The sequence below is a fragment of the Camelus bactrianus genome, chromosome 35 (assembly GCF_048773025.1).
Source record: "Camelus bactrianus isolate YW-2024 breed Bactrian camel chromosome 35, ASM4877302v1, whole genome shotgun sequence".
Classification (NCBI taxonomy): Eukaryota; Metazoa; Chordata; class Mammalia; order Artiodactyla; family Camelidae; genus Camelus; species Camelus bactrianus.
In genome coordinates, this window is record NC_133573.1 from 18,827,501 (window position 1) to 18,855,415 (window position 27,915).

General features: G+C 39.0%; 1 protein-coding gene and 1 pseudogene across 7 annotated transcripts in view; one reads left to right on the forward strand and one right to left on the reverse strand.

Moving 5' to 3' along the window:
* Positions 1-27,915, reverse strand: part of CACNB2 (calcium voltage-gated channel auxiliary subunit beta 2) — a 347,480-nt gene that overhangs the window by 146,163 nt on the left and 173,402 nt on the right. The window contains exon 1 of one of the 7 annotated variants that reach the window (XM_010967946.3): positions 16,547-16,753. The exons of the other annotated variants lie outside the window; for them this stretch is intronic. Coding sequence (XP_010966248.1) covers positions 16,547-16,597 — 51 coding nt within the window. The 5' untranslated portion in view covers positions 16,598-16,753. Of the gene's footprint in view, positions 1-16,546; positions 16,754-27,915 lie in introns of those variants that run through there. 7 annotated transcript variants of the gene reach the window in all.
* LOC141575999 (lymphocyte antigen 6E pseudogene) lies at positions 16,974-21,018 on the forward strand (annotated as a pseudogene).

The following is a 27,915-nucleotide window of genomic DNA, read 5'->3' on the forward strand; positions in this document are numbered from 1 at the left end:
GGAAAAACAGAATGTGATGAAGGAGAATGAGTTACGGACTGAAAAGAAAGAGTACGAGGCGTGGACAACAACCCTGGGCTTTGATAATCAGAAGACATTCACATCCCCTTCCTACAATGAATAGAGAATTCACTGGGTTTGCAGTAAAGGATGGTGGAAAGGGCATGGATTTTGAAACCAGACAACTTTGTTCTGTTTCTTGCCAGCTGTGTATCCAGTAGGTCACTGACCTGACACCTGAGATGCAGTGTAGCCTAGCAGTTTAAGGGGACAAGCTCTGAAGTGTGCTTCCTTCAGCCACGCCCTGCCCCACAATACCCTAGCTCTGTACCAAAGCCATCACTTACAAGTTCTGCACATCAGTTTCCTTATCTGTAAAATGGAAATACAGCCCTATTTCCCATGACTCTCATAAGGGCTAAATGAGTTATTATAAGCACACGGTAAATGTTAGTTTACAAAACCAAACTCTTTGAGCCTCAGTTTCCTTCTCCGTACAACAGAAAAAAAATACCACCCATTTCTGAGGTTGTTTGGAGAACTAATGTCAAAGAAATTTTGATTTTCACTCCTTTATTCTTACAATGTTGACTCATCATCAATGTATTAACATAGTACGTCTTTCCTGAGTGTCCATTCTGCAATACATAGCACCAGTCCATGCTCCTGCAATGTTGTTAACCCCCAGGACAAGATCATGTTCCAGAATTTATGGCTTGCTTTTTTTTTTTTTTAATAGTAATGATTGCTCTTTAAAAAAATTTTTTTTATTGAGTTACAGTCATTTTACAATGTTGTGTCAAATTCCAGTGTAGAGCACAATTTTTCAGTTATACATAAACATACATATATTCATTGTCACACTTTTTTTTTTTTTGCTGTGAGCTACCACAAGATCTTGTATATATTTCCCTGTGCCATACAGTATAATCTTGTTTATCTAATCTACATATGCCTGTCAGTATCTACAAATTTTGAACTCCCAGTCTATCCCTTCCCACCCCCTGCCCCCTTGGGAGCCAAAAGTTTGTATTCTATGTCTATGAGTCTGTTTCTGATTTGTATTTATGTTCTTTTTTTTTTTTTTTTTTAGATTCCACATATGAGCGATCTCCTATGATATTTTTCTTTCTCTTTCTGACTTACTTCACTTAGAACGACATTCTCCAGGAACATCCATGTTGCTGCAAATGGCATTATGTTGTCAGTTTTTATGGCTGAATAGTATTCCATTGAATAAATATACCACATCTTCTTTATCCAGTTATCTGTTGATGGACATTTAGGCTGTTTCCATGTCTTGGCTATTGTAAATAGTGTTGCTATGAACATTGGGGTGCAGGTGTCTTTTTGCAGTAGGGTTCCTTCTGGATATATGCCCAGGAGCAGGATTACTGAGTCATGTGGTAAATCTATTCCTAGTCTTTTGAGGAATCTCCATACTGTTTTCCACAGTGGCTGCAACAAACTGCATTCCCACTAGCAGTGTAGGAGGGTTCCCCTTTCTCCACAGCCTCTCCAGCATTTGTCATTTGTGGACTTTTGAATGATGGCCATTCTGACTGGTGTGAGGTGAGACCTCATTGTAGTTTTGATTTGCATTTCTCTGATAATTAGTGATATTGAGCATTTTTTTTTCATGTGCTTATTGATATGGCTTACTTTGAATACAGAAGAATTTAGTTTGCTGTTTGTGCTGGACACTCAAATTTACAACCATGGGCTCTTCAGTACTACTCACAAGAGTAGTGAGCCTAAAAGTCAGTCTTAACATCAGAACAATTCTGAGAATAATATTTCTAATTCAAGAGTTGTAGCCAATAAACATGCCCATTTCAGAAGGACATCACTTGTAAATTCCACACATCATTTGAAGCAACACCTACTTTTCAGTAGGGGAGGCAGGCTTCTGAAAGGGTACTGGCAATTTTAGTCTTAGGTTGTGCCAGCAAAATAGGTACCCAAGTAATTTGGAAGTGAAAAAGAGGAAATGGCAGCCAGAGTTTCAACAGGTTTTTAAGACCCCAAAATGTTTCTTTTCAGTCGACCATTTTTACCCCAGTTCCATTAGGACATACATTAAAGCTGACCTAACATCTCCCACTGAAATTTCCAGAACTGCAAGCAAGAACATTCAACTTCCAATGGTCACATTCAGCTATTGCCAAGTTCCCTCAGTCCTTTTTGCCTCCCTGACTAATGGCCACCTGTTGACTGACTGCTTCAACTGAGGATGGGGTGAGTCAAAGCAAATACTATATAAATATGAAAATAAATATATGCTCAAATGGATGCATCTTAACACTCAGGTTTACAACTTACCCTCATTTCAAGGAGGCATGTACACTGTGTCTAACACACCTACTACGTAAAAGGGGAAAATAGCCACCGAATGCATTTCTATTATTGTCACATAAGTGAAACAACAAAATGATTTGGATGTAAATGTTTTGGTCCTTGATACCATGTAGACAAGGAAACTATAAAAAACTAAGTTATTTTCAGGCTCTCATTTCATTCTGTTGTTTGTTTCTCAAGCACAATTCACACATCTTTGTCACCAACCTGACTTCCTTCCACTGCTTTTTACTCCCTACCCAGCTTTCTTTCCTTGGAATCAATTGATTTAACTACATAGACTAAGTACTCTGAATTAAAGAAAATGTGACGCACCAAAATTACAGTCATCTTACATAGGAACTCTCCATGGCACTTACATCACAAAGTAGTTCCATACAGGAAGAAAGAGGACGCCCTTTAGAGCTGGAAATTTGTCTCATAAACTGCTGTATTCCTAGGTTCTGAAACAGCACTGGCACATACAAGAGCTGCTTAGTCAACATTTATGAGTTGAATGGATGAATGCATCTCCCTGTTTCCTTGTATTCCCTTTTACTCAGCAGGTCATTCCTTAAACATCTGCCACACAGCACCCCCTACAGGTAATTTGCTGGCTGTCTAGGCTTCTATAGTAGATCTGGCAAACATGGTGCCTGCACTCTGTGGAGTTTATCCTCCAGATGGGTCATTCCAAAAAGTCTGTTCCGGAAATCTGTTGCAGCATTTTTGGCTGTCTCAACAACTGAGGGACATTAGAGTCCATTTGTGGGCAGTGGCCAGGGATATAAAGTCCTACATTGGGCCCAACAATCCCAGGTAACAATGCAATGGTATACACCCCTCATGACCTTGACTGCCCTGCTGGAGTTCATGGAGGTGAGAAATCTGTTTATAAAAGGACCCGAACCTAGACTCTATTGTGCATACAGGCACAAAGCTTTTTTTTTTGTATAGTTGCCAAATATACTGAATTTTTTTTAAACAAATGAAAGCACTGCGTAAATCAATGGAAGACTGGCCTTTGTTGGGAACTTTTACCAAGAACTGTTAACCATGGTCTCCTGGAACCGCACGGCTGTGCTTCACAGCCACCTCTGTTAATGCGTATTTATTGCTGCCCCACCCACGCTGCTGAGGTCCAGGGGCAGGCATGTGGCTGCTTTCTCACGTGGTCCAGCAGGGTCCTGTCTGCACAATCACCAATTGAAAACCAGGCTACTTCAAAATAAAAGCAATAATTCCTTTTCAAGGTTTTACCAATTTTTTGTCCATTATTTGCACTAACGAGGACTTTCACTTGAGGATGGGGAAAGAAGGATGCTTAAATCCTTGTCAAGGAAACTTGAGTCTGCGAGAAATGTGAGCCACTAATCAAGACCGCACGTAAACCAAATAATTCCATTTGCAAGAAGCAAATAAACTGGGTTCTGTGATAGAGACTACTGGAGGGAAGCCACTTTCCCCAGAGACGGCAGGGGAAAAACCTTTCTAAGAAATTGTAGTTTAACTGAGACCCAAAGGACAAGAGGAAAGGGCAGGAATAACATCCCAAGGGGGGAAAAATACAGCAAGTGCAAAAGCAGGGAGGCTGGTTAGCTCTTGGCTTGTTGGAAGAACTGGGAAACAAAAATCAATGATGATGAAGTTCAGCGAGTCAGAGGGGACATGATGCTGCAGGTGATGGGCTTCCTGGTGGTATCCAGAATGAGCAGGATCCAACAGGGTGGTATTTGGACTGGCTGAGGATATGTGGATGAATCAGGCATCAATGTGGCAGAAACAAGCTGGGCCCAGGTCCAGACTGCGATGACACCCATGGTTCCTGGGGTGCCAATGCACAAAGTTAGGGAGTTATACGAGCAACACCACTGGTGTGGATGGCTCTGCCGTAGCAAAAAAAGAAATAAAATAAAGGCTACATTTATTCAAGTGTTCTAATCATCTGTGTGATATGACTTACTATCCCGTGGACAAATCATATGTAAAATGAACACCATATGGTGAGTTACATATGGAAACTCCAGTTTTTAAAGCCTTTTCTCTCGTTCTTTTTTTTTTTTTTTTGAGAGAATGACTTTTTAAAGTAGATTCATAACTAGAAATGAACAGCTACAAATAAGATTCACAAAAGGTAAGCTCTGTATCCAAGATCCAAAAATTGAGAAAGCTCAAAGACATGAGGTTTCAGAAGCATTATGTTAAGCTCCATGAAACACTGTAATATCTTCCCTTCAGAAGTGACTTCAGAAGAAACTACACGTGATTCTAACGGTTGTGTTATATTTTAATTCTCTGAACCCTGCCAATCCATGTGTAGACTATGTAGATAATCAACCTATTTTCAGATTCAAAGAGGCTCCTACTGTTTGCTCTTACTTCACAGAAGTACCCCACTCCTCTGCTCTTGGACCTTTGGCCCCACTGTGTCTTGAGACAGTTCTAAAGATGGCACCCTCCTGCCCATGGCCCTAATTGCAAAACAAATGAGTAAACATTAACAAGATCAACAAAATACAAATAAACACAATGACTCTGGCTTCCTTTTCAGCCTTTATCCTCCATGGCCTCAACTGCACCCAATGCAATTGATGACCCTTCAGGTCCCATTACAACCGTCTTGGCGTGGCCACCATTTTTCTCTCTTTAGGATTCTTTTAATGACCTTTGGACCTTTTCAAGGGCAGAGCCAAGTGGTGGAGGGAGAGAAGGGGTGGAGGGTTAACTGGGGATTGGGTCCAGGCATGATGGAAGTTCTCATGGGACTTTAATGTGGGAACTATTTCCAAAAGAGGTCAGATTTCCGGGCAGGAAGTTGGTACTTTCTTAGTTTTCAAATTTTTCATGTATATTATATTTGATCCTTGAGGTCAAGAGGGCTCATATTATTCATTATTCCTTCAATTGCAAAGATAAGACAACTGACTCTCAGAGATCTGGGTAGTGTGTCCTACATCACTCATCTAATTAAGGCTTATTCTGTTTGTTTTTTTTTTTAAATAAACATACATGCCATTGTAGTCCTAATAAAAGTCCTCTTCAAGCTACCTGTCACTTGCTGGTATTAATAAATATCAGGAGTTTGCAAAATATTGACCAGTATGCCTAGAGTTTGAGCAATGCCCAGAAAGATTTATTGTTTACCAGAAATAAAGATATGCTTGTAATATTTCATTATAATGCCTTTGGGTGAAGAAAGAGATAAAGGCTGTTGTCAGAGTTAACAGACTAAACAGACATTCTAGGATAAATATGATTAATACAAAGCACTCAATTCCCACAGAATGGAAAAAGGGGATTTCTTTTTTTAAAGAACTAGAGTGGAAATCTAAATTCATACTCTCAATCTAAATTCCAATGAATAAGATATGTCAATAGTTTATAATCCCTGGAGTATGACATTCTCTGACACCAAGAATTTGCTTTCCTCTTCCCCTTCAATTACTTTTGGATCTCTTTGTGGTTCATTTCCCTTTGATGTGTACCTTATACTGAATCAACACAGGTTGGTCAACTGTAAAGAAAAGAAATGCTTACACATTTCACATCATAAAATTACTGAGCTAAAAGCAGTTGAGAAGAGTTCTGCCCTTAAAGAAGATTTTTTCTAAGGACATAAATATAGAGTTTCCCTACAGAATCATAAAATGTTTAAAGTCCAATTCTAATTGGAAAACATAAGATCATTCAGAATTAAAATTTAAGCCCTATTATTGTTTAGAAACTGTATTTCTCTTAAAAAATTACAAGGAGAGTTTTCTCTTTCATTATTTTCTTTTTCTTTTTCTTTTCTTTTTTTTTTTTACTGAACAGATTACCTTTTCCTGCTACCCAATATCTTATAACATTTCATGAATAAGAAAAAGAATCTTATTAAAATATTACTATAATTTACAACTTTAGATAATGTCATATGTTTGATAAATTCAAAATATGCCCCCATGTTCCATTCACGGATTTTATTGATACAAATGTATATGTTCCTTCATTTGCTCAGAGGAGGAGAGAATCCAACAGACCAGCCTATCACTTCAAATTGTGTTAAATATTACATGTAAAACATGCTCCCTTAAAAGCAGCTATGAAACGCTGTGAAGAAACAATTCCTTTCAGTATGACTTATAAACACAGGCCTGCAATGAAACCTATGTATTCTCATCTCTCAAAACAAGTATATACTTAAAAAGAAATGACAAGTATAATTAAGAGAAACCCTTCCAAAGCAATAAACAGGGAGCAAAACAAATAAGAGTTCCTGTAAATGAAACTCCTGGAATGCTTTTAAGCCATGTCCTTGCTTATCATTTGCTGACTGTTACTGGCTCCTCTTACACAATTTATCAATCCTCTATTTCAGGGCACGTCCATGATAACGTTAGCCACTGACCACATTCCATAACGTGAGAGCATTCTTGCAGTGGTGACATGTCCTATCAACACAGCCCTGTGTGATAAAGCAATTACGTCCTCCCAGTGTTGTAAGAATTAACTGCAACAGATGCCATGTCTTTCCCTGCTTCACAGAGAAGCCTTGTAATAGGACATGATGTATTAAAGTCATCTCAATTCACACAATCGGAAAGAAAACATGAATACCAAATAAAGAGGCATTATCTTTCCCAAGGGTGAGAATGAAGTATAATGAGACCGACTTGGGTGCTAAAATGTCCTTTTAGGCTGAGTTCCCCTTTGGTGAATAAGGCCGATCTAGCCTGGTCAGCTTGGGTGCTGCACTGAATTCAGTGGAAGAACAGATCTGTAAAAACATCAGGGCCTGGCAAGCATGTCAAATGCCTTATTAGGAGAAACTGAACTGGCCTCGAGAAAGCATTGGGAGGGCAGAGGATTTGCAATTCTGTGTGTCTATCTTTGCATTTTTAATGTCAGAATTATTTTTCTCAGGTTTGTAGAAACTGTCAGCATTCTGACTTGCTGGACTGACGAACTCATCAGGAAAAAGCCTGGACTAGAAATCCCATTTTACAAGAGAATCTCTGACTTTGAAAGTAACATGAGCACGGAATCTTCAATTATGTTAAAAAGTTTCCTAATTCTGTAATTAAGAACTTGATTTAATTCATTATCCTGGCCCCTTATTTTACTTCCTTTGCTCCAGATGAAGGGCAGAGAGGAAAATTATGCAAATATGCCGGCCTGGAGATGATTTCTCTCAGCTGGTGCAGACCATCTGGTTTTCCATGGTAGAATGAAAAAGGTAGAAAATGGGAACAATGAAATAGCATGTGTTCACTGCAAGATTTTGAAAGATGCTGAAATTTTTGGATGTAGCCTCCAAGTTCATCATTTTGCCCAATTAAAAAATACAAGTAGAGAAATGGAAAGAGGCAACATCCCATAGGTAGCAGAATCAGAATCAGCAGAATCAAACTGACTCAGTCCAATTCCCTCAAGCCGTTTTATAAAACTGGTTTTATCACCAAATTGTCCCCTAATCTGAAACTCATCAGGATGATGGGATATAGAATATACGTGGTCCAAAGCCAGTCATTGCAAAACAAACATATGAAAACAAAATAAAAACAAAAAGGAACCAAAAAAAAAAAAAAAAAAAAAACCCAACCAAAACACCCTTATGTGAAAATCTGGCTAGAAACACAGATTTCAGCAATGAAAAAATAAAGGGAAAGAAATGGTATATATGTATCCTTTACAAAAATATGCTCGCTTGGCTTTTACATATATTTCCTTAGGGGACTGAGTCTGCTCTCTTGTTTTTTTCCAGAAAAGTAGCTGGAAAATAATGATAAAAAAAAAAAAAAAGCTCATTTAAAAATTTTGTGATTTTTCTTTTAAAGGAGGGATTAGGGATTGAACCCAGGACCTTGTGCTTGTTAAACACACACCCTACCACTGAGCTATTACCATTCCTTCATTTTTTAAATTTCTCATGGAACATTCTAGAAGATGAAAAAAAATTTCATTAAAAATGGCTTGTTTGAAGAGGGTTACAATGATTTTTAAAGCACAAGTTAATGTTGAGATGATCTTGGTTGCAAGCCTGGTGGGTGACTTTCATGGATTCTGCCTAAGAAGCTAGGACATAGCTGGCTTTGGGGTCTGCTGCTGGAAAGCCCTACAGGACCCGGGTGACTGCTGGAGAGTTGAGGGGCAGCCTCACCCACCCCTCTCTATGACACTCAGGGCTCAAACATCAAGGAGCCCCATGAATCCCAGTCTCTTTCCTAAAGGAAGGCAGCAATGGTGGTATCAGCCTAAGCAATAAGAACACAGTTATCAAAGGTGGGGGGGGGGGAATGAAGCTATGCACAGACAGGCATCCATGTGCCTAAAGGGCTCATCACTGGGCTGCAATCCCTGTTTATGCCACTGTCCCCCACATGGACCTAGACTTGTGATGTTCTTGGCTGTGCTCAGATTCTTCAACTGTGAAATAGAGTTAATGATGTGTCTACATCACTGGGTTGCTGCTAGGATTACAGAAGATAATACCTATCTTTTTCTGGTGGCCTCGTGCAACCTACATGCGCACTAAAGAATTTCTTTCCATTGCATTTTTTTTTAAACTGTCATACAACAGACACAACATAAAATCTGCCATTGGAGCTATTTTCAAGTGTAGAGCTCAGTGGCATGAAGTACATTCACACTGTTCTGCAACTGTCACCACCAGCCATCTCCAGAACTTCTTCATTATCCCAAATGGAAACTCTGCCCCCACTAAACACTTAACTCCTCACTTCCCCCTCCCCAGTCAAAGTTATACTTTCTGTCTCTAGGAATTCGACCCTTCCAGGTACCTCATATAAATGAAAGCAAACAGTATTTGCCCTTTTGTGACTGGTTGATTTTACATAGCATAATGTCTTCAACCTAAATGGCATCATGAGTGATAAATGTATGTTGCTAGGTTGAAAAATAGTCCCAGAGAAGGCAGGTCCTCTTACTCAGCTGTAGAAATTAAGCAAATACACATTTTCTCAACCCCAAAGCAGATACTGCATCACCAATGGGGACCTTTTTTTATTCACACAAACTATCTCTTATTATTTCTGATGCACATGGAGCTCAGTGACAACCATTCTTTTGGGGTCTCTTTAGACAAATAACTTTCAACATCTCCACCAATTAGTTGTTCCAGCTAAAGTATCACATCTCTTGAAAGTTACGTAGAAGCACTCAAGTGATGGCTCCCACGGGAATTCTAAATCCTATCGCACTTTGTACAATGGCCAGGAATTCCCACCCTTCATATGAAACACAAAGAGGGGACAGGTTGGAGAGCTCTTTGAAATACAAACTTCTACTGAGCTCAAATTCAGCCACGCAATCATCTTGGATCTCCACATTCTAGCTACAGTGGAAAAAACGTACGTAAAATACCTAAATCCATACTGAAGAGTCAGTTGGCAAACTTATTCTTTGTTGTTAAGATGAACTAAATTCCATAACTTCTGAATTTTCAACCAATCCTTAACCCTGAGAATTCTCTAAACATTCATGCTGCCTGTAATATAAAGAGGCCTGTTTCTTTATTCCTCCATATTTGCAGTGGCATATATGTGTTTTATCTTGTGGTGTTGTCTGAATACATAATCATTTCCCCCACAAGAGAGCCCACATTTAAGTTCACCTGGTTAGTACTCAGTGCATATCGTGTGTAGGTGATTAGTATCTTTGTCAATATCATGAAGTTTCTTCTTTTTCATGCCGCTATATTTGAGTGCACATGCAAACTTCTTTTAAAAAATACCCAAATATTGAATGAGCATTCATTATACACCACCTCCTGTGAAAGCCCATTGTAAAAGCTCTGGAAGCTGAACAGTGAAAGCTACACAGAGCCCACTCATGTGGAACTGGGCCTTGAAAGACTGCAAGCATGTCTGCGTTTTTAGTGACCATTAAACTCTATTAAATGAAGTCATGAAAATGGTCATAAGTCTGGACCCAAAAGGAAGGATCTTGAGCTCATCAGGTTTCATGCTGCAGAAACACCTTTGTTGATGCCAAGACAGGAGAGGCCCAACAAGAAAAAGAAAGAAAAGAAAAGTGCAAAGAAAAAAAAAGACTCGAGGTTAAAATACTTCATTGAACACATACTGATATTGAAAATATATTCTTCAAGCGATTGCTCGGGCTTCAAACGCAAGACCAAACTATAAATAGCTGTTCGGAGAAACTTTAAGAATTTTGTATCACTCCTCTTGGGCTTTCAGAAGCTCCCAGATGGAGCAAAGGAGAGATAAGAATGATTACTTTCATTTTGCAGGTGATAAAGCAAGCCTCGAGATGTTAATCAACTGCTCCCAAACAAAGAAACCAGAGCTACAATCAAGAATAAAATCTTGTTCTCCCTTCAGTGCCATGAGCTCCGTCCCTCCTGTTATGTTCTCAAATCAAAGGCATTTTCTGTCTGTGAGTAACTAAGATTAGGAGGTCCAGGATGGTACAAAATCAACCTAGTAAAGGGCCTACTGGTATCAGAGGATGGGGAAACTTCTGGACGGTGGCAGATCTATTTTACATGCTGGTTGTGTGATAAGGATCTTAGATATGATGACGGGGGTCAGCTTTTTCTCTTTTCTGATGCCAAAAATGCCACTAACAGGTAACCCAATTGCTATATGGTTGGACCAAGATTTAAAGGCAGGTAAGTAAAGCTTGTTAGGTTCACAAAGGACATGTTATATTAAGGTCAGAATGATGGCAGGTCCCTGACCTAGAAAGAGTGGAGAAAATCCCAGTTCTTTAACCACAGGGGAGAAGGAAGGACAGACTATGAAGGACCACTGGGAGGGGGATTCCCACCAGAAGCTATAAGGGTGCTGTGTCCCGCCAGCCCTGATGTGTAAACAAAGGAACCAAAGAGCGTGGCTGACCACCCAGCTCAGGAGGACTCAGTAGTTAGCCACTGCAGTCACTGATCAACAGTGTACCACAAAGAATTCAGAATGAAAAACAGGATGAGACAACATGTGCTTTGGGAAAACAGGCCCCTTAGCTAGTCAGATGTATATTTCAGAAAGTTTTAATGAACCCAGGTTCTTGCATCTCCCCACACCTAGAAAAGCATTGAAATCACTTACTTAGGATTTATCTCTTCTGAGTGGCTGGCAGTAATCTTTTACCAAGGTGTGAGCTTAACTGCATGCATCCCTTAGCCAAAAATCATATGTAAACTGACTTCTCCTCTACCTCTGCCAGCAGTTTCCTCAGCACTACTGAGAGGCTGTCTCCCAGGCCATAATCCTCAGTAAGTCCCTGAACGAAACTTAAACCTACAACTGTTGCCCACGTTGTATGTTTCTCAGTAAGCCAACAGAATCAGCAACCACTTGGCGAGCTATTTGATCCTGCTGTTCTTAACGACGCAAAATCTATGAAACTAAAGGTGAGACAGAATACACTTTTCACATTAACGACAGCTTGAGTCACACGTGGTCTTCTTTGTGTAATAGTTATTAGCTCTCTGCAGAAAGTAAGTCAGATATCTGAATAAAGCCGAAAGTTCTTGTGTCCTGCTTCCCAAAGTGAAGGCTTAATCTTTTCACTAGTGTCAATTTCTAATCAAACGAAGACTCTGTTGTCTCACACTCACGTACCCTCCAGTGATGTCAGTAGGGTGTTGTGATATAAATACCAGATTCGTTTTTAGAAAAGAGAATATTTTGATAGGTGAGACTGGAACTATTTTGATAGAGAAAACTAAGAGTTTATTCCATAAACAGCCACGCTTACTATCTAACAAATGAAATTAATTTGTTGGACTCTAAACACAAGAAATCTAATAAAGTAATTTACACAGAGATACAAAGAGTATACAAATTTCAGATAAATTTTGCCAGTAATCTGCTAAATAGAAATTAAAGTGATGCTGTGTAATTATTTAGGTGTTAAGGCAATTGCAGACAATTCCACATCTGAGAATTTACCTCAAAGAAGTTATTTAACAGAGCATAAAGCCATATGCTCAAAATTGTTATGACAGATTTATTTCTCTATAAAAACAAAGTTATGGAAGTAACTAAAAGTTCAACAATAAATACCACTTTATTTGGAAAAAACTATGTTAAATCCACACAATGCTCTATCACTCTGGGATTAAAAAGTGATTTAAAAAAAAAAAAGTTGAAGGGAAAAGGCAGAAACCTGAATAGTCTGTGCTCTATAGTTACAACTATAAAATATGTATGCTTGTGGAAAAGAAATGGGATGTAATTTTGCCAGAATAAAAATATTTGACCAAAAGCTGTGAGATTCTGGAGCGTTCTGACACACATTTCCTTAAATATTGTTTCTATTTTTAATACTAATAACTTTCAATTAATTTCTTTGATGAGTAAAGCTCTCTTTTAAGTTTTTTATTCAATTTTAATGATACAAATAAGTTGGCAAATCTCTTGGGGATGGCAGAAAATTTTTATTACCATAAAATGATTGTTTTATGGGGACAAGGTGAAATCAAACAGTCCGGCATCCCCAGGTGACAAAGCATTCATCCTGTGTTCATCCTTCAGAGAATCCTTCAAGCCTTCAAGCCTTTCTAATGTTATACATCCATTTAAATACAAACTATACCTGAAAAATGGTGCAGAAATCTGTAGCCTTACATGACCATTTTGTTTTATAATATACAAGAATACAGAAGCTCCAGTCAATATCTTTTTTTTTTCCTCCCCTAAACTGCATAACAATATAAAGGAAAAGAGAAAGAAAGTAAAAATTTTTAAATTACGACACTTCTTAGAATATTTAACCTCTATCATATCTTTTGTTCTCTCGGGCTTACTCCCATTTTAGGAGCTGCGGGTCTTTACCATTTGGGAGTTGAGGGCCACCTTGAGAACCTGCCGGTGTTAGAAGATGTTCATATATACATAGATGCAAATATTTGCATATAGCTTCCGAGGGTTTATACTTGCCCTCCCCTCCCAGCTCTCTGATACTGGATCCACACTTAGCCAGTTACGAGTCCCACTTCACAGGGTTGTTACTTACTTTTAATCTTTGTATCTTTCTTCCAATATGCAAACAAGAGACACCTCACAACTTTCCTCTGCTGCCTCTTCTAGATATCAGAGTTTGGGATCTCAGATCTGAATTCTTTCATCATTAGCCATTACAAAATATGTAGGTAGGTACGTGCATTCCCTTAATAACTGTAGGTCTGATGCTAAGAAGTCTATATGCCCTGGGATTTTTTTTTTTAGTGCTCACAAACACCTGGAGACATAGATACTACTATTCCTAATTTTACAGATGATAACACAGAGGCTCAGAGAAGATAAAACTGAGCAAGTCACAGAGTTATTAGGGAACGGTGGTGTATTCAAAGTCAAGTCTCACTGTGCCACTACACTTGCTCTTAACCACAGTCAGAATAAGCTGAAATTATAGGTAACGTGACTAAATAAGTGGAAAAACCTATACAAATCTGAGAGATCATTTTTGCTGGGATGAAGGAAAGAAAGGTGATGAAGGGAGAGGCCATCTGGGTCTGAGAATAGTGGCACGAGCTGCAGACATTAAGGATGTTATGCTGGAGAAACTTACCACAACTATACCAGAATCCATAAAGAGATAGCAAGTATCCTGCATACCAGCCAGAGGCATTTTTTTTTTTTTTTTTTTGCCCTTGGCAAGGACAAAGTAATCACCTATACCAGATTCCACTGGTGTATTCACTTGATTTTAATGCAAGATGAGAATTAAATGTACAATTTCCAAACGTGCTGTTATGCATTTGGGGTTTGGAGTGTCTTCAGAAAGCACAAGTGCTAATAAAAACATACTCGATTAGAACAAAAATAAAGACCGCATAGTTTACTCGGCGTCCTCAGAAAGTTATTCCACAACACGTATACGCACACACCTAAATATAGATACACCTATTCTTAAAAATTCTCCCCATTTACATTACTGTCCAAATTGAAAGGAAAGCTTCTGCCACTGGGGAACTTTGAGAATGACTAGATAAAAGTGTTAAGTGGGGATGCAATAGTCTTTGTTATTGGAGTATAGCTGACTTACAATATGACATTAGTTTCAGGAGTACAACATACTGAGTCAATATTTTTACAGGTTACATACTATACAAAGTTATTATAAAATATTGACTGTATTCCCTATGCTGTATATTACATCCCTGTGGCTTATTTATTTTGTAACTGGTAGTTAATACCTCTTAATACTCTAGAACAAGGCTTCATAAAGATTTATTTTAAAACTTAATCATTAAAACAAAAGTCCATGTGTTTATCAGCCCTATCCAAACACAAGCATTAGTTAAGAAGAGGAGTGACTAAGCTTTAGGAAATAAAAAGCTAGGATGGGACAGAGGATGTTTAAAAGGGTAAACATTCTTGTGCAGATTCTTCATCATACAAGACAGAACTGAAATTAACTATAGGATAAACTATTCAAGTAACTAGTCTAGAATCACATCAAAACATATAGACCAGAATCACTAGTCCAGAATGCCAGTTTTTTTTTTTTTAATTGGCATTCCAATTAAAAAAAACTGTGACATTTTTGTGCCCCAATTCATGGCTGAAAATAGTCAAAATGATCAGTGGAAAGTATCTGGCAATTTGGATACTTGGCAGTTTGGGTTGTAGATTAAACATTTTTCTAATTCATAACAGAATTCCTCTGTAGAAACTACTAAAGCAGATATTTAATGTCTGATAATATTCTTGGAAAGCAGGCAAGTGTATGGGAAGTGATTATTCCAGATGCCCTTCAAAACAAACATGTATTGACCAATTTACGAATTAAATGTGAGTGGCATTGGGAAAGCTCCGAAACCTGTGAAGTGTCTAACACCCAGAAATCCTTTATAATTAGTGTAGACATTAGCAGACACGTTGGAGCCTAAAGAAATATAATTGAAGTAGTTAAAATCTAGTGGGGAACACCACAAGCAAGAAAAGCTGTATCTTTGGAAAATTTTAAATGAAATAGAATAAAAGAGCTTTGAAATCACATAAATTAAACAAAGTAGAGCTCACTGCTTACTGACTGTGCTCTACTTTTGATGATACAACACAGAACAAATGATTGCCACACTGCGTATATTTCTTTGCAAGCATTTTTTTTCTCTGTTCAACTAAATTTAGTGTAGGTTGCCACAAATGGAAATAAAAGCGGTAACCTAGAAAGGATTTTTAGACAAGTTGTACTTTCTTGATTCTAAAATGATATTTTCATGTCCTGTTAGCTCAGATACCTGTAACCTTATGATTTTTATAGGCTATGACTGACATTTGGTTCTAGAATTATTTACTTTCTTCCTAAATCCTTCCCTAGAAGGTCACCAATAATGATACGATCTTTTCTTTAAAGGTTCTAAACCAAATCCAAACATCCAAACATCCAATCTTTGTGTGGTAAAACTCTCTGCTTAAGTATTTTAAACCTTGGACTCTCATTTCTGTATTTCATTAAATTAAAAAAAATTTTTTTTATAATTGAAGTGCAGTCAGTTACAATGTGTCAGTTTCTCATGTACAGCATGTTTCAGTCATACATACACATACATATATTTCTTTTCATATTCTCTTTCATGATAAGTTACTATAAGATATTGAATTTAGTTCCTTGTGCTATACAGTAGAAACTTGTTGTTTATCTATTTTATATATAGTTGTTAGTAGCTGCAAATCTCAAACTCCCAATTTATCCCTTCCCCCACTTCCCCACTGGTAACCATAAGTTTGTTTTCTATGTCTGTGAGTCTATTTCTGTTTTGTAAATAAGTTCTTCTGTCTTTAAAAAAAAATAAACCTTTAACATGACAAACAGCAATTACATCTTAATTGCGGCAACACAGGAAGTCACTTCATTCTGGGTTACACAGAAAAGGCCTCAGAAACAAAAAAGCTCCGTGACCAGGCTGTCCACGATGTGACAAGTGACGGCCTGCAGCTGGAAAAGAGCATTTTCATTTTCCACCAAGTTTCTCTGCCTCCCTGTCTCTCCCCGCAGCTACTTTACATTGATCTCAGTAAGACACAGTTTAAAACCAAAGCTACGGTTTTCTTTGCTTAGACTACCTGCAGTTATGAATTAACACTGTGTAGACAACATTTCCGGCAAGATAAGAAAAGCGTTACAAAAGCGAAGCAACTAATGCGATTTTAACTCGAGTTCATCAACAATTCAGCCCATGCCTGTTTTCCCTAAACCACACCGTGCATCTGGCCTACCTCCCTGCCCACATGCTTACCCCAGGAAGAAGGCACTTAGTCTGAGGAGACATGAGGCGTCTGTCAAACATAACAGCCCGGTTCCAAGTGGGTCCAGCTTTCCAGAGGGATCAGCCTTCGCAGGGGGAGCCAGAACTCAGAAACAGAACTTAAGGCAGCCAAGTCCTGTGCTGACCAGCATTTCCACTCCTGTCCTTTTCCTTGCTGGCTTGGGGGTGTGCTGCCTTAGCCAGTGTGACTTTCCAAAGTTCTGCAGATTACAACCGGTTCACTCTGTTCCAGAACCTCTCAGGCAGGCAGAGGAGCCCATCAAAGTCAATGAGCAAACACAAAGTGGGAGGGTCTTTTTTCTACTCTGAATTACGTCAGCTGGCTTGGAAGAAAGAAGCCTGCAAACTTGTGAAAGCAAAGAAAGTAACATTTCATTAATATCAGATGCCCGCCTTCCGGCAGCCCCAGCCAAGGCTGTGCTTAAAGACACTGTCTTCACTGCAGAATGACAGGGTGCACAAATGTTGGCCTGCAAGGAAATGACTGGCCTGAAAAAGAGTCTGGAATTAAAGCAAGAACCTTCTTCGACTTCCAACCAGTGAAGAAATATTTCCTCTCCTCACCCAAGAAAGTGATATCTTCCTTTCGTGGTTTCCTTTCCTGGTTTCAATGTGTATATAAAAAACAATGTGTACATATAAAACTATAAACTTTCATTCACACAGTCAAATAAGCATCACTTGGACACATCTAGTTTTAATTCAAAAACTTTATTCATCAAAAGATACCTTGCAAAAGTGAAATGGTAACCACAGTACTCTGAGGACATTTGCAAAGCACACAACAAAGGATTACTAGCCAGAAAACAGCAAGAACTCCTGTAAGTCAATAAATAAAAGACCCACAATCTAAAAAAAGAGAAAAAACAAAACAAAACAAAACAGAAAAAGACAGACCAAAGGGGAAAAAAATCCACAAAGAGATAAATCACTGAAGAGAGAATCCTGGTGGCCAATAAACATGATAAAATGCTTGACACTTCACTACTAATCAGGAGTACAAATTAAATTCACAATTTACCATTTCACACCCAGTGCAGTGGAAACATTTAGGATATCTGAAAACCCCACATCTTGGAGAGGATGTTAAGCGGGGGTTGGCAAACTCTATGCTCAGGTGCCAAATCTATCCAGCCATCTGTTTTGTATAACCCGCAAGCTAAGAATGTGTTTTATATTTTTAAATGGTTGAAAAAAAAGAACAAAAGAAGAATTGTATTGTGTGACATGAAAATTACATGGAGTTCAGATTTCAGTGGCCTTAAATAAAGGTTTATTAGAACATGGTCATACTCATTCATTTATGAATTGTCCATGGAGGGGTTTTGCGCTACAATGGCAGGGTTGAGCAGTTGTGACAGAGACCACGTAGCTCACCAAGGCTTAAATCTTTCCTGTTTGGTCCTTCACAGAGAAGGTTTGCTGACTTCTCACGAAGAACAACCAGACTTCCATGCACTGTTGGTGGGAGTATAAATTGGTATAGTCATGTAGAGGCTTGGCAGAATGCAATGAGGTTGAAGATGTGAATGCTCCATTGGTTGGTATCCCATCACTCACTAGGTACCCAGAGAAGCCCTCACATGAGTACACAGGGAGATATATGTACAGAATGTCCCTAGCAACATGGGAGTTACAGTAAAAAGTGGAAACCAACCTCAATGTATATCAACAGGAAAAGTGGATAGACAAAGCTGGAGACACTATTCGGCACAAAAAGTGAATGAATTTCAAGTAACAACATGGATAAATCTTCACAAACAGGCTGATAGAAAAAAAGCAAGTTGCAGAAACTTAATACATTAAGAATCAAGATTCACAAACATTAACTGCTATATATAAAATAGATAAACAAGTTTCTGCTGTATAGCACAGGGAACTATATTCAGTATCTTGCAGTAACCTATAATGAAAAAGAGTATGAAAATATGTATGTATATGTATGACTGAAACATTACGCTATATACCAGAAATTGATACATTGTAACTGACTATACTTTAATTAAAAAAAGAACTTATGATATGATTTGAGTAAAGTTTGAAAATAAGCAAAAATACCATATACTTTATGCAGGCAGTACAAGTATAAAGATAAATATGAAAACAAGTACCAAATATAGAAAAGTGGTTCCATCCAGATTTGAGACCATGTGGAAGGTTAGTGGGAAGAAGGGGTAACTCTATGAATGATATTTTATTTCTTAAACTAGGTTGTATCTATACCATGGGTCATTATATTGTTGTCTATGCTATTTTATATTTTGAAAAAAGCTCATCATAAGTGAATTAGGAAAAATAGTGAAAAAGAATCATGATACAAAATATGCCAAATCAATAATATAGACATTAAAATGATAGATATATGATACAACCTTTGAGAGTAACGAAAAGAAAAAAAGTAGCCTGCCAGCTTTTTTCCCACAATACTCACTCCACTGTTAAAAATATTTAGAAAAAATGTTGTAAGGAAACATATGAATTCTATTTATACTGCTTGCAACTGGATAGTGGTTTTGAGCATGGTTATATTCTGTCCTTTTAAAAATTTAGTATTTTTAAAACTTTCTACAATAGGTTTATATTACGTTTTCAACCTCAAAAAAATTTTTTTCTTAAGTATCTAACAGGCAGCCAAGGATTACCTAACTTTCTAGGGAAATTAGAAACCTTTGTTGGGGAGCTGGTTTTGGACATGAGACCATCTTCTCCATGGGTTGCTGGCCTCCTGAATAAAGAAATCTTTCCTTTCCAAAAAAAAAAAAAAAAAAAAAAAGAAAGAAAGAAAGAAAGAAAAAAGAAACCTTTGTTTAACTCAGTAATTCCTATGGATTAGGATATTTTACAACTCTGTGAGGGTAGATATTAACTTGTAGAAAACTGATAGAAATGCAAATGAATTTGTCCAGCAAAAACAAATTTGTCTAACAGAAGTGCTAATGATTTCTGCCTTGTATAAAAGATAGGCGCACAAATTACCTTTTTATTGCCCATAGAGCATTAACCAGTTCTGTATCGAATTTAAAAATCTTAGTCCAGTATTCTTTCTTTCAATGGCTATAAATACTTCTGTCTCTCCCCATAATCTTTTAAACAGGCTTTACCATCATGCTGGTTCCTTCCATGAATTAAAAAAAAAATTTTTTTAGCACATATTCATTTTCTATTTGAGAGAAACATTCTGAAATGATTGAAAAATTTATACTTGGACACCAGTTTTCAATTTGAAACATAGTTTCTTTTCTGACAATGGCATATATGGTGGCTAGCATTCCAAGTCTAGCCCCACATAGCGGGAGGGTATAGCTCAAGTGGTAGAGTACATGTTTAGCATGCACAAGGTCCTGGGCTCCCCAGTGCTTCCTCTAAAAATAAGTAAGTAGCTGGATGTGGGCTTCCTCGGGCTCGGGCTCGGGCTCGGGCACGGGCTGAGCAGCGCGGCCAGGCCGGACACCTGCGTCCGCCTGCGAGCAGGGCTCACTTCTTCGGGTTCGTGAGGCCCCAGACGCCTGTCCGCTCCAGAATGAAGGTCTTCCTGTCGGTGCTGCTGGCTGCCCTCCTGGGTGTGGAGCGAGCCCGCTCCCTGGTGTGCTTCTCTTGCAAGAATAAGCAGTTGGTACTGCCTGAAGCCCACCGTCTGCTCCGACTCCGACAACTGCTGCGTGACCGTATCTGCATCCGCTGGCATCGGGAACACGGCGGACTTTGGCTGCACCCCGAACAAGGGCTGCTGCCCGACCTGCCCCGGCCCGAGCGTCAATCTTGGAGTAGCGTCCGTGGGTACCCACTGCTGCCAGAGCTTCCCGTGCAGGGTCAGTGCGGCCGATGGCGGGTTGAGGGCCAGCACCCGCGTGCTGGGCCTTGGGCTCCTGCTCAGCCTGCTGTCCGCCCTGCTGCGGCTTGGCCCCTGATCGTCGGGACCCTGTGCCCAGCCCAGACCCCTGAAACTCAGGAAGGAAGGAAAGCGCAGCCCCTCCTGGACTCTCGGGGATCTCGAAGCCTCCTCCTCTGACTTCTCACCCTCCCTATCACCCCCTCTGCCTGGCTCTGGGTCCTCACAGGCAGGTCAGTCAGCTGCCCTTACTTCCAGGTCAGCCTTCCTGGAGGAATCTGGTAACGGAGCCTGAGGGTCCCGGGGACACACTGGGAGGGGCACCTAAGCCCCAGGCCTGCCCTGTCCAGGCCCTGTCCACACCCAGGTATGGAAGATGTGCTGTGTGGACAGGTGTGTGGTCAGTGCGCCCTGCCCAGCATGTGTGTGTGGGGCCCTATGGGCCCCAGGTTTGGGAGAGGGGGGTTGGGGTAGGCATTGGAATCCCCAAGCCCCTTTCCCCTGGCATCTCTGTACCCCTTATTTCATTACTCCAAGGGCAGCCTTTTAGGGCACAGAGCTTCCACTGGTCCCACGTCTAGGCTGCTGACTCAGGAATCTGCTCCCACCCCCAAATCCAACTGCAGCCCCCACCCCACTGGAACCCCCTGCTGCTTTGGTGCCTCAAATAGACAGATGTTCTCCCCCTCAAAAAAATAAGTAAGTAAGTAAACCAAGTCTAGCCCCATGTGAACTTATAATGTCACTAAAATGCCACTACAGTGGAAAAATGTTTAACTAATACTGATTTCAGGCACACACACACACACACACACAACCCAACAACAACAAAAAACCCCCAAAAACAAAAGACAAAAAAACACCTGGGGTTTGAACAAGAAGAGGATAAGGATGGAAATTCTGAATGGAACATACACAGATCTCAGCGCCTTCCCAAGCACCTATAAACTCTCTAATACTAAACAATGGTATTTCCTTGTTACAGGTATCATTCTTTTCACACATTAACTAGCATATTTTCTTGCCTTCAAATGGGACTGAGGGATATTTTCTTGAGGACTCTGGGGAGAGCATGAAGAGAAAAGATGAAGAAGAGAGATTGAGAATGAGGTGCAGGCATCAGTGACAGACTATTGAGAAAGAAAAACAGCCATGGAGATAACTGAGGTATAAATTAATGGAACTAACTGAGAATAAGTTCTCTGGTTATAATGCATTTTCATTGTCAAGTACTGGAAAATAAAGAAGGAACCAAAAAAAAAAAAAACCCAAAACCCAAAAAACAAAAAATAACAACAACACTATATCCTTGTCTTCCCTTGGGTTCCCAATCTATAGAAAGGAGATAAGACTTCAAAAGATATTATCAGGATAACATAAAACACCTAGTCTATATCTGGCACATCTGAGATGCCAAATAAATACTAATTTTCCTTGCTATAACTCAAATAGTTCTCAGCTGGAGGGGACTGCACCCCCAGGGAACTTTAGCAATGTCGAGGGACATATTTTTGACTGGGGCACGCAGAGGGGTGGGTGATTACTGGCATCTGGTGGGCAGAAGCCCAGAATGCTGCTCAGCACCCTACAACGCACGGGTCACCCCCCTCCCCCCACAGCAAAGAACCATCCAGCTCAAGTGCAATAATGCTGAATCTGCATAACTTGAAGGTGCCCTTTGTGCCAATGCCATCCATGTGAAGTACTGTACATTTTAACCCAAGATGACACAGCATGAAATTCCAATCCTACCAGGATCCACTTCAGGTTGAAGTGGGAGAGGGGGCTGGAGAGGCAAAGTGGGGGGGACAGGAGAAGCAGACCCACTATGACTTTGCAGCATCTCTGAAGCAGCCCCTGGAATCTGGCCACGTGCCTGGTTATTCTGTGATTTTCTACAGGAGGAGCCCACAGAGACCATTGGAGTAGCTCAGTGTCAGATTTCAGATGGAAGGACCTGAGGTTTCTGCAGTCCTTACTGGCACGCATATCCCTAATACTTTTCCTTAAACTTGTTTCCAATCGCCTTCTACCTCGCCTCCAACTTGACTGCCAAGTGTTTGCTAAATTGTGAAAAAGGTTTAATGAAAGTGACATTATAATGAGACGACCCTTCGAGTGCTATCTTTATAACCAAAGATGCATGCTTGCTAATCTGCCAAGAGAGGAGTTCTTTTTATTATTGTATTTGTAGTCAGAATTGTTATTGTCTGTCTATGTAAACAAAAAAGGCAGGGAAGACAGCTTCGGGGATCCCAAATCCTCAATCTGAGACAACTTTCCCATGTGTTGTTTTAAACTTTAAAACAGCAGCAGACCTTTCTGGATGAGGAGGTGGTGGCCAAAGTTTAAATATGTTTTGTTGCCAGGAGACAAAAAAAAAAGCAGAATTTTGGAGGTCACATATTTCAAATGGCCACTCCAGACTTCAAAGTCCAGACTGTTTACCTAACCAGCAAGGATTTTGAAAAAAATTCCCTTGATCACACCCCAGTTTAGAGCTGATGCCATCAATAGTTGTCTTTGATTACAAAAGGCCATGATGTGGGTACAAATATGGATAATTATGGCATGCATTAACCAGACAGTGAATCACAACAGCAAAACAAATCTCTAGTGTGTGTGTACACTCTTAAGTCTCACATGTGTTTTTGGTAAATAACAGCCAAACACATTGTTTGCTCAAGCAGTAAAAATAGGAAACAATTTCAAATGTCACAGTAAAAAAACAAAACAAAACAAAACAAAAACCCCAAACAAAAAATGAAATGAAAACAGTCACATCCACAACTGAGTTTTCTTTCCAAGATGTAAGCACTAATAAATTTAATTTTTTTTTTTTTTACTTCATGTGACAATTCCAACAGAGCGATTGCTTATGGACTGAGAATATAAACAAAAGCAAAGCAATTTTGTCCCAAAGCTATGCCATTTAACCCAAAGAGCTGTACAACTGAATTTCCTTCTTCAGATTTTATTTTCCTAAATTACCCATTATCAAACCTGCCCTGAGTTCATTTAGATGAAGATGAGGAGAGAATCTTCATTTAAATCAGAGCCACTCAAATAAAGGTCCTCTCTTTTTGTTTCATAAAAAATTTAGCAGCAAGGAGAACTCAGTTGGCTTTTTGCCCCTCTTCTCTCCTTGATAAAATAGCTGTCTTTTTTACATATTACGTGCTTTATCATTAGCTCAGAATTTACATTGGCTAAACAACTTCCTTTTTGAGACCTGTTAATTTCAAACATATCACAACCAACCAACTACAAGAACCGAAATGGACCCTCTCCTGCACCGCCCTCTCCTTCCTCCATTATTGGGTAAAATATAATTGAAAACAGACTTGAGTATTGTTATTAATGAAGAGCCACAGTAATGTTATCTACATCCAAGCTGCCACCTTGAACAATTCTAGGAATAATGGTAGGAGGAGTGGTTTTTTGGGGAGAGGAGGCCCTTTGACTTCGTTATCCCCACCATGGATCTGTCCCATTGTAAATTTGATCCTGAAAGGTGTAGTTTGTAATTTTTTTGGTACTTGCAACCTACATTTAACATAGTAAAACTCTTTCCATATCATTAAATGTATTTCTAGCATTAGGTTTAAAAAAAAAACTGTTACTTTCTGTAGTAGTTGAGTGGATTTATGGAAGTCAAGACACCATGCTTAAAGTTTCAGTGTCTCCCCTTAAGACAACTGCCATTGAGTTATTCACTGTTAGGTGTGTAGGGGAGATTAGGAAGGTTCACACTGTGTTGCTGTTGTTCACTGTTTTTGAGATATCCACTCTGGTCCCATTTTTCAATCCTCTTCTTCCAGCCCTTCTTTATTCTGCTATCTTAATGATTTTCCTCCTGAATTTTCCACTTCTCACTTGTGTTGAAGGAACAATTATTTCCTACTCCAGCCCAAAAACTCATCAGCAAGTCCCATCCATGAACAGCCAGCTTGTGTCACCTCTCTCATCTCCTTTGCAAGAGCCCTGAACTCACTACAGGGCTGCTATCCGATCTCCATAGAGCAGCTGTAGTGGTCTTTTTTTTTTTTTTTTTTTTTTTTAAAGCATGAATTCACTCCCATCACTCTGCTGCTTAATATCTCTTAAGAGCGTCTCACTGCACCTGATAAAACCCTCGTGTGCAGAACCCAGGGAGAACTGGCTCCTGGCCACATCCCTGACCTCAGCTGCCGTCCCTCTGCCCTGGCACTCTCACACTGGCCTCCCTTCTGTCTGCAGACCATGCCAAGCACGTGCCTGTGCTGGGGCTCTGCACTTGCTCTGCCATCCACCTGGAATGCTCTCCCTGTTGACACAAGCCTGGCTACCTCCCTTTCACACATTCAGGTCTCAATTCAAAATTCATCTCCTTGAAGAAGCCCTGACCTCCAGGACCAAGAGGGAGCCACTCTCCATCACGTTACCCTATTTGATTTTCCTTAGAGCCCAGAGCAATAGTTGAAGGCACCTTATCAACTGATTTTTTCCACCATGCTTGCCTTTGCATTAGAGTGAGGGGAGAATGTACAGCTTGTCGACCTTATCAATTTCAGCTTTAACATCACCTCCATTGCTGTTAGAGTCATGATCGGCCCACAGTCCAGTAAAATCAGGAAGTCCACTCGGCAAAGTGGAGAGACTACACTAGATGCACAGTCAGGAGAATTGAGTTAGTCTCAGCTCTGCTTCCATTAACTAGCTGGTTAAGTTACTTCATATGCCTAAAGCCTCAAAGTCCTCCAATGTCAATAGAGATTGTTCAACTCATCACTCGAGAGAGGTTAAGTACTTGGTCCCACCACTCATTGCTCTACAATGTTATTCTACTAAACATGTTCAATGGAAAAGATTTTATGCAATACTCTCAGAACTACCAACTATTATCTCTAGGACATTCACAGTTAATTTAGGTTAAAAAAATCAGTCAGAATAACTGATACTTTCTTAGTTACCTGAACTTTCACCTAATTTTTATTTAAACCTAAAGCCGTTGACATAATGAGTCCTGGAAGGAATGACTTGATATCTAACTGCCTTTGCATTTGATTATGCAATATCTACACATAACGGAATCTGCCAAACATTTCAAGTATTAAGTAATGAAGGTTATTTTAATGATTTACTTGCATTATCATTAAAAAGAATCTCTGATTCTTTTTCTTAAAATTCCAGTTTTACTGACATATGACTGACATATAAAATTGTAAGGTATTTACAGTGTACATCTTGGTGATTTGATATACATATACATTATTTAATTGAAACATAACTGACATACAATATTATGTTAGTGTCCGGTATACTACACAGTGATCTGACATTTGCGTTCATTGTGAAATGATCACTACAATAAGTCTAGTAACTATCTGTCCCCATACAAAGTTATGACACTATTATTGGCCATATTCCTTATGCTGTATTTTATATCCTAGTGGCTTATTTATTTTAGAACTGGAGGTTTATACCTCTTAATCCCCTTCACCTATTTCCTCTCTGCCCACTCCCACCCTTCTGGCAACAACCAGCTTGTTCTCTGTATCTATGAGTCTGTGTTTGTTTTGTTTTGTTTTGTTTGTTCTGTTTTTTAGAATCCACGTATAAATGAGATTCTACAGCATTTGTCTTTCTCTGCCTGACTTATTTCACTTAGTATAATACCTTCTAGATCCACCTATCATGTCACAAATAGCAAGATTTCATTTTTTGCTTTTTGTGGCTGAGTAATATTTGGTTGTATGTATACCACATCTTCTTTATCCATTTGTCTATTGATGGACACTTAGGCTGCACACCAATGTTCACTGCAGCATTATTTACAGTAGCTGATATATATATATATATATATATATATATATATATATATATATATATACACACACACACACACACATATTGTGATATATATATACATATATATGGTACACACACACACACACATTGTGAAAGGGTTCTCTCCACCAAGTATATAATTAATATATCTATTATCTCTCATATTTACCTCTTTTTTGGGGGGTGAAGTGGGGGTAGTGAGGACATTTGAATTCTACTCTCAGGAAATTTCAGTTATACAATACAGTGTTATCAACTGTAGTCACCATGTTTTACATTAGATCCTAGACTTATTCATGTCACAGCTCAAAGTTTGTACCCTTTTATCGACCTCTCCCTATTCTACCCCCCCCCACCCCCTGTCCACTGCCCCTGGCAACCAATACTATTCTCTGATGAACCTCTTAAGTTTTAAAAGCATGAATTTATAAATTCAATACAGTAGAAGAAAATAAAGAGATAAAGAATATAGATCTGGGGGAAGAAATGAATTGGGGATAAAGGTATTACAAAAGAGAATATATAGGATTGTTAAAAATAAGATCAGGTGCTAAAATGTAATGGTTCTTACCATAATTTCACTTTACTAATTCTCCAATGAAGCAGTAAAATGAATCCTACTTCCTAGATGTAAATTTATGTAAATCACAAAAATGTAATTGTTTACCCCCTGACTTTGACAACAAACACAAACATGTTTTAAGCAGGTATCTCCCCACTCCACGATTTTTATAGTAAGAGGTGACTTAGGAGTACTAACTCTAAGAAAAAAAAATATTCCAACCACATTTTAAAAACACTATAGCCATGAGTCATGATTTGCTTTTTTGAGAAGAATAACTTGAGACTATTTGTTTTGTTTGTGGAACTTTGGGATATATTACAAGCAGAACCCTTCATGTTTTAAAATGTGATGAAACACACTGCTTAGCACTTGATTTGGATGAAGTTTTTTTTTTTTTCTTCCTGTTTCTCATTCTTTTTTGTAATATGGCTGTGTATCCACATCAGTAGTATTTAACCCTCCAAGGCCCGGGATACACACATTTAATCTGAATCTATCCTGTATCACAGCTGAGTGAAGAAAGGATTAGGGAGGCAATTAAAAGCAAAAACAAAGTCCTTGTAAGCGCAAGCAAAAGGTAGAGCATATAGCTCGACCACAAGTGAGAACTGGAAAAGATTTCTATCTGTGACTTCCTTCAGGATGCACATTTCCCAGGTCAGTGGTTCTCAAAGTGGGGCATGAGGACCCTGAGACCATCTCAGAAGGTCTGTGAAGTCAAAATTCTTCTCCGAGTACCAGATGAAAAACTGGGGATACTGTAAAAATAAGTATTTGGGAGATGTGAAGGATTTGTTTCCTTATCCTCTGAATATCAAATGAGATCATATACTACAAATCTCCAACCTAGGGTTTGGTCCACACAAATAGGTCAGGAGCCCTGCAGTCTGTCTAACCCCAGATAAAAGAGTGACGTGTTTTACTGATCCCAGATCTATGTCTACTTCAGTGTAAGGAGTCTGTCTCTTAAGGATAAATGTCTTTGTATTTCACACTGGGCTTTTTTTTTAATTGAAGTATAGTTGATTTACAATATTATGTTAACTTCAGATATACTGCATAATGAATCAGTTATTTTTTCCAATTATATTCTATTATAATTATATATTATTATAA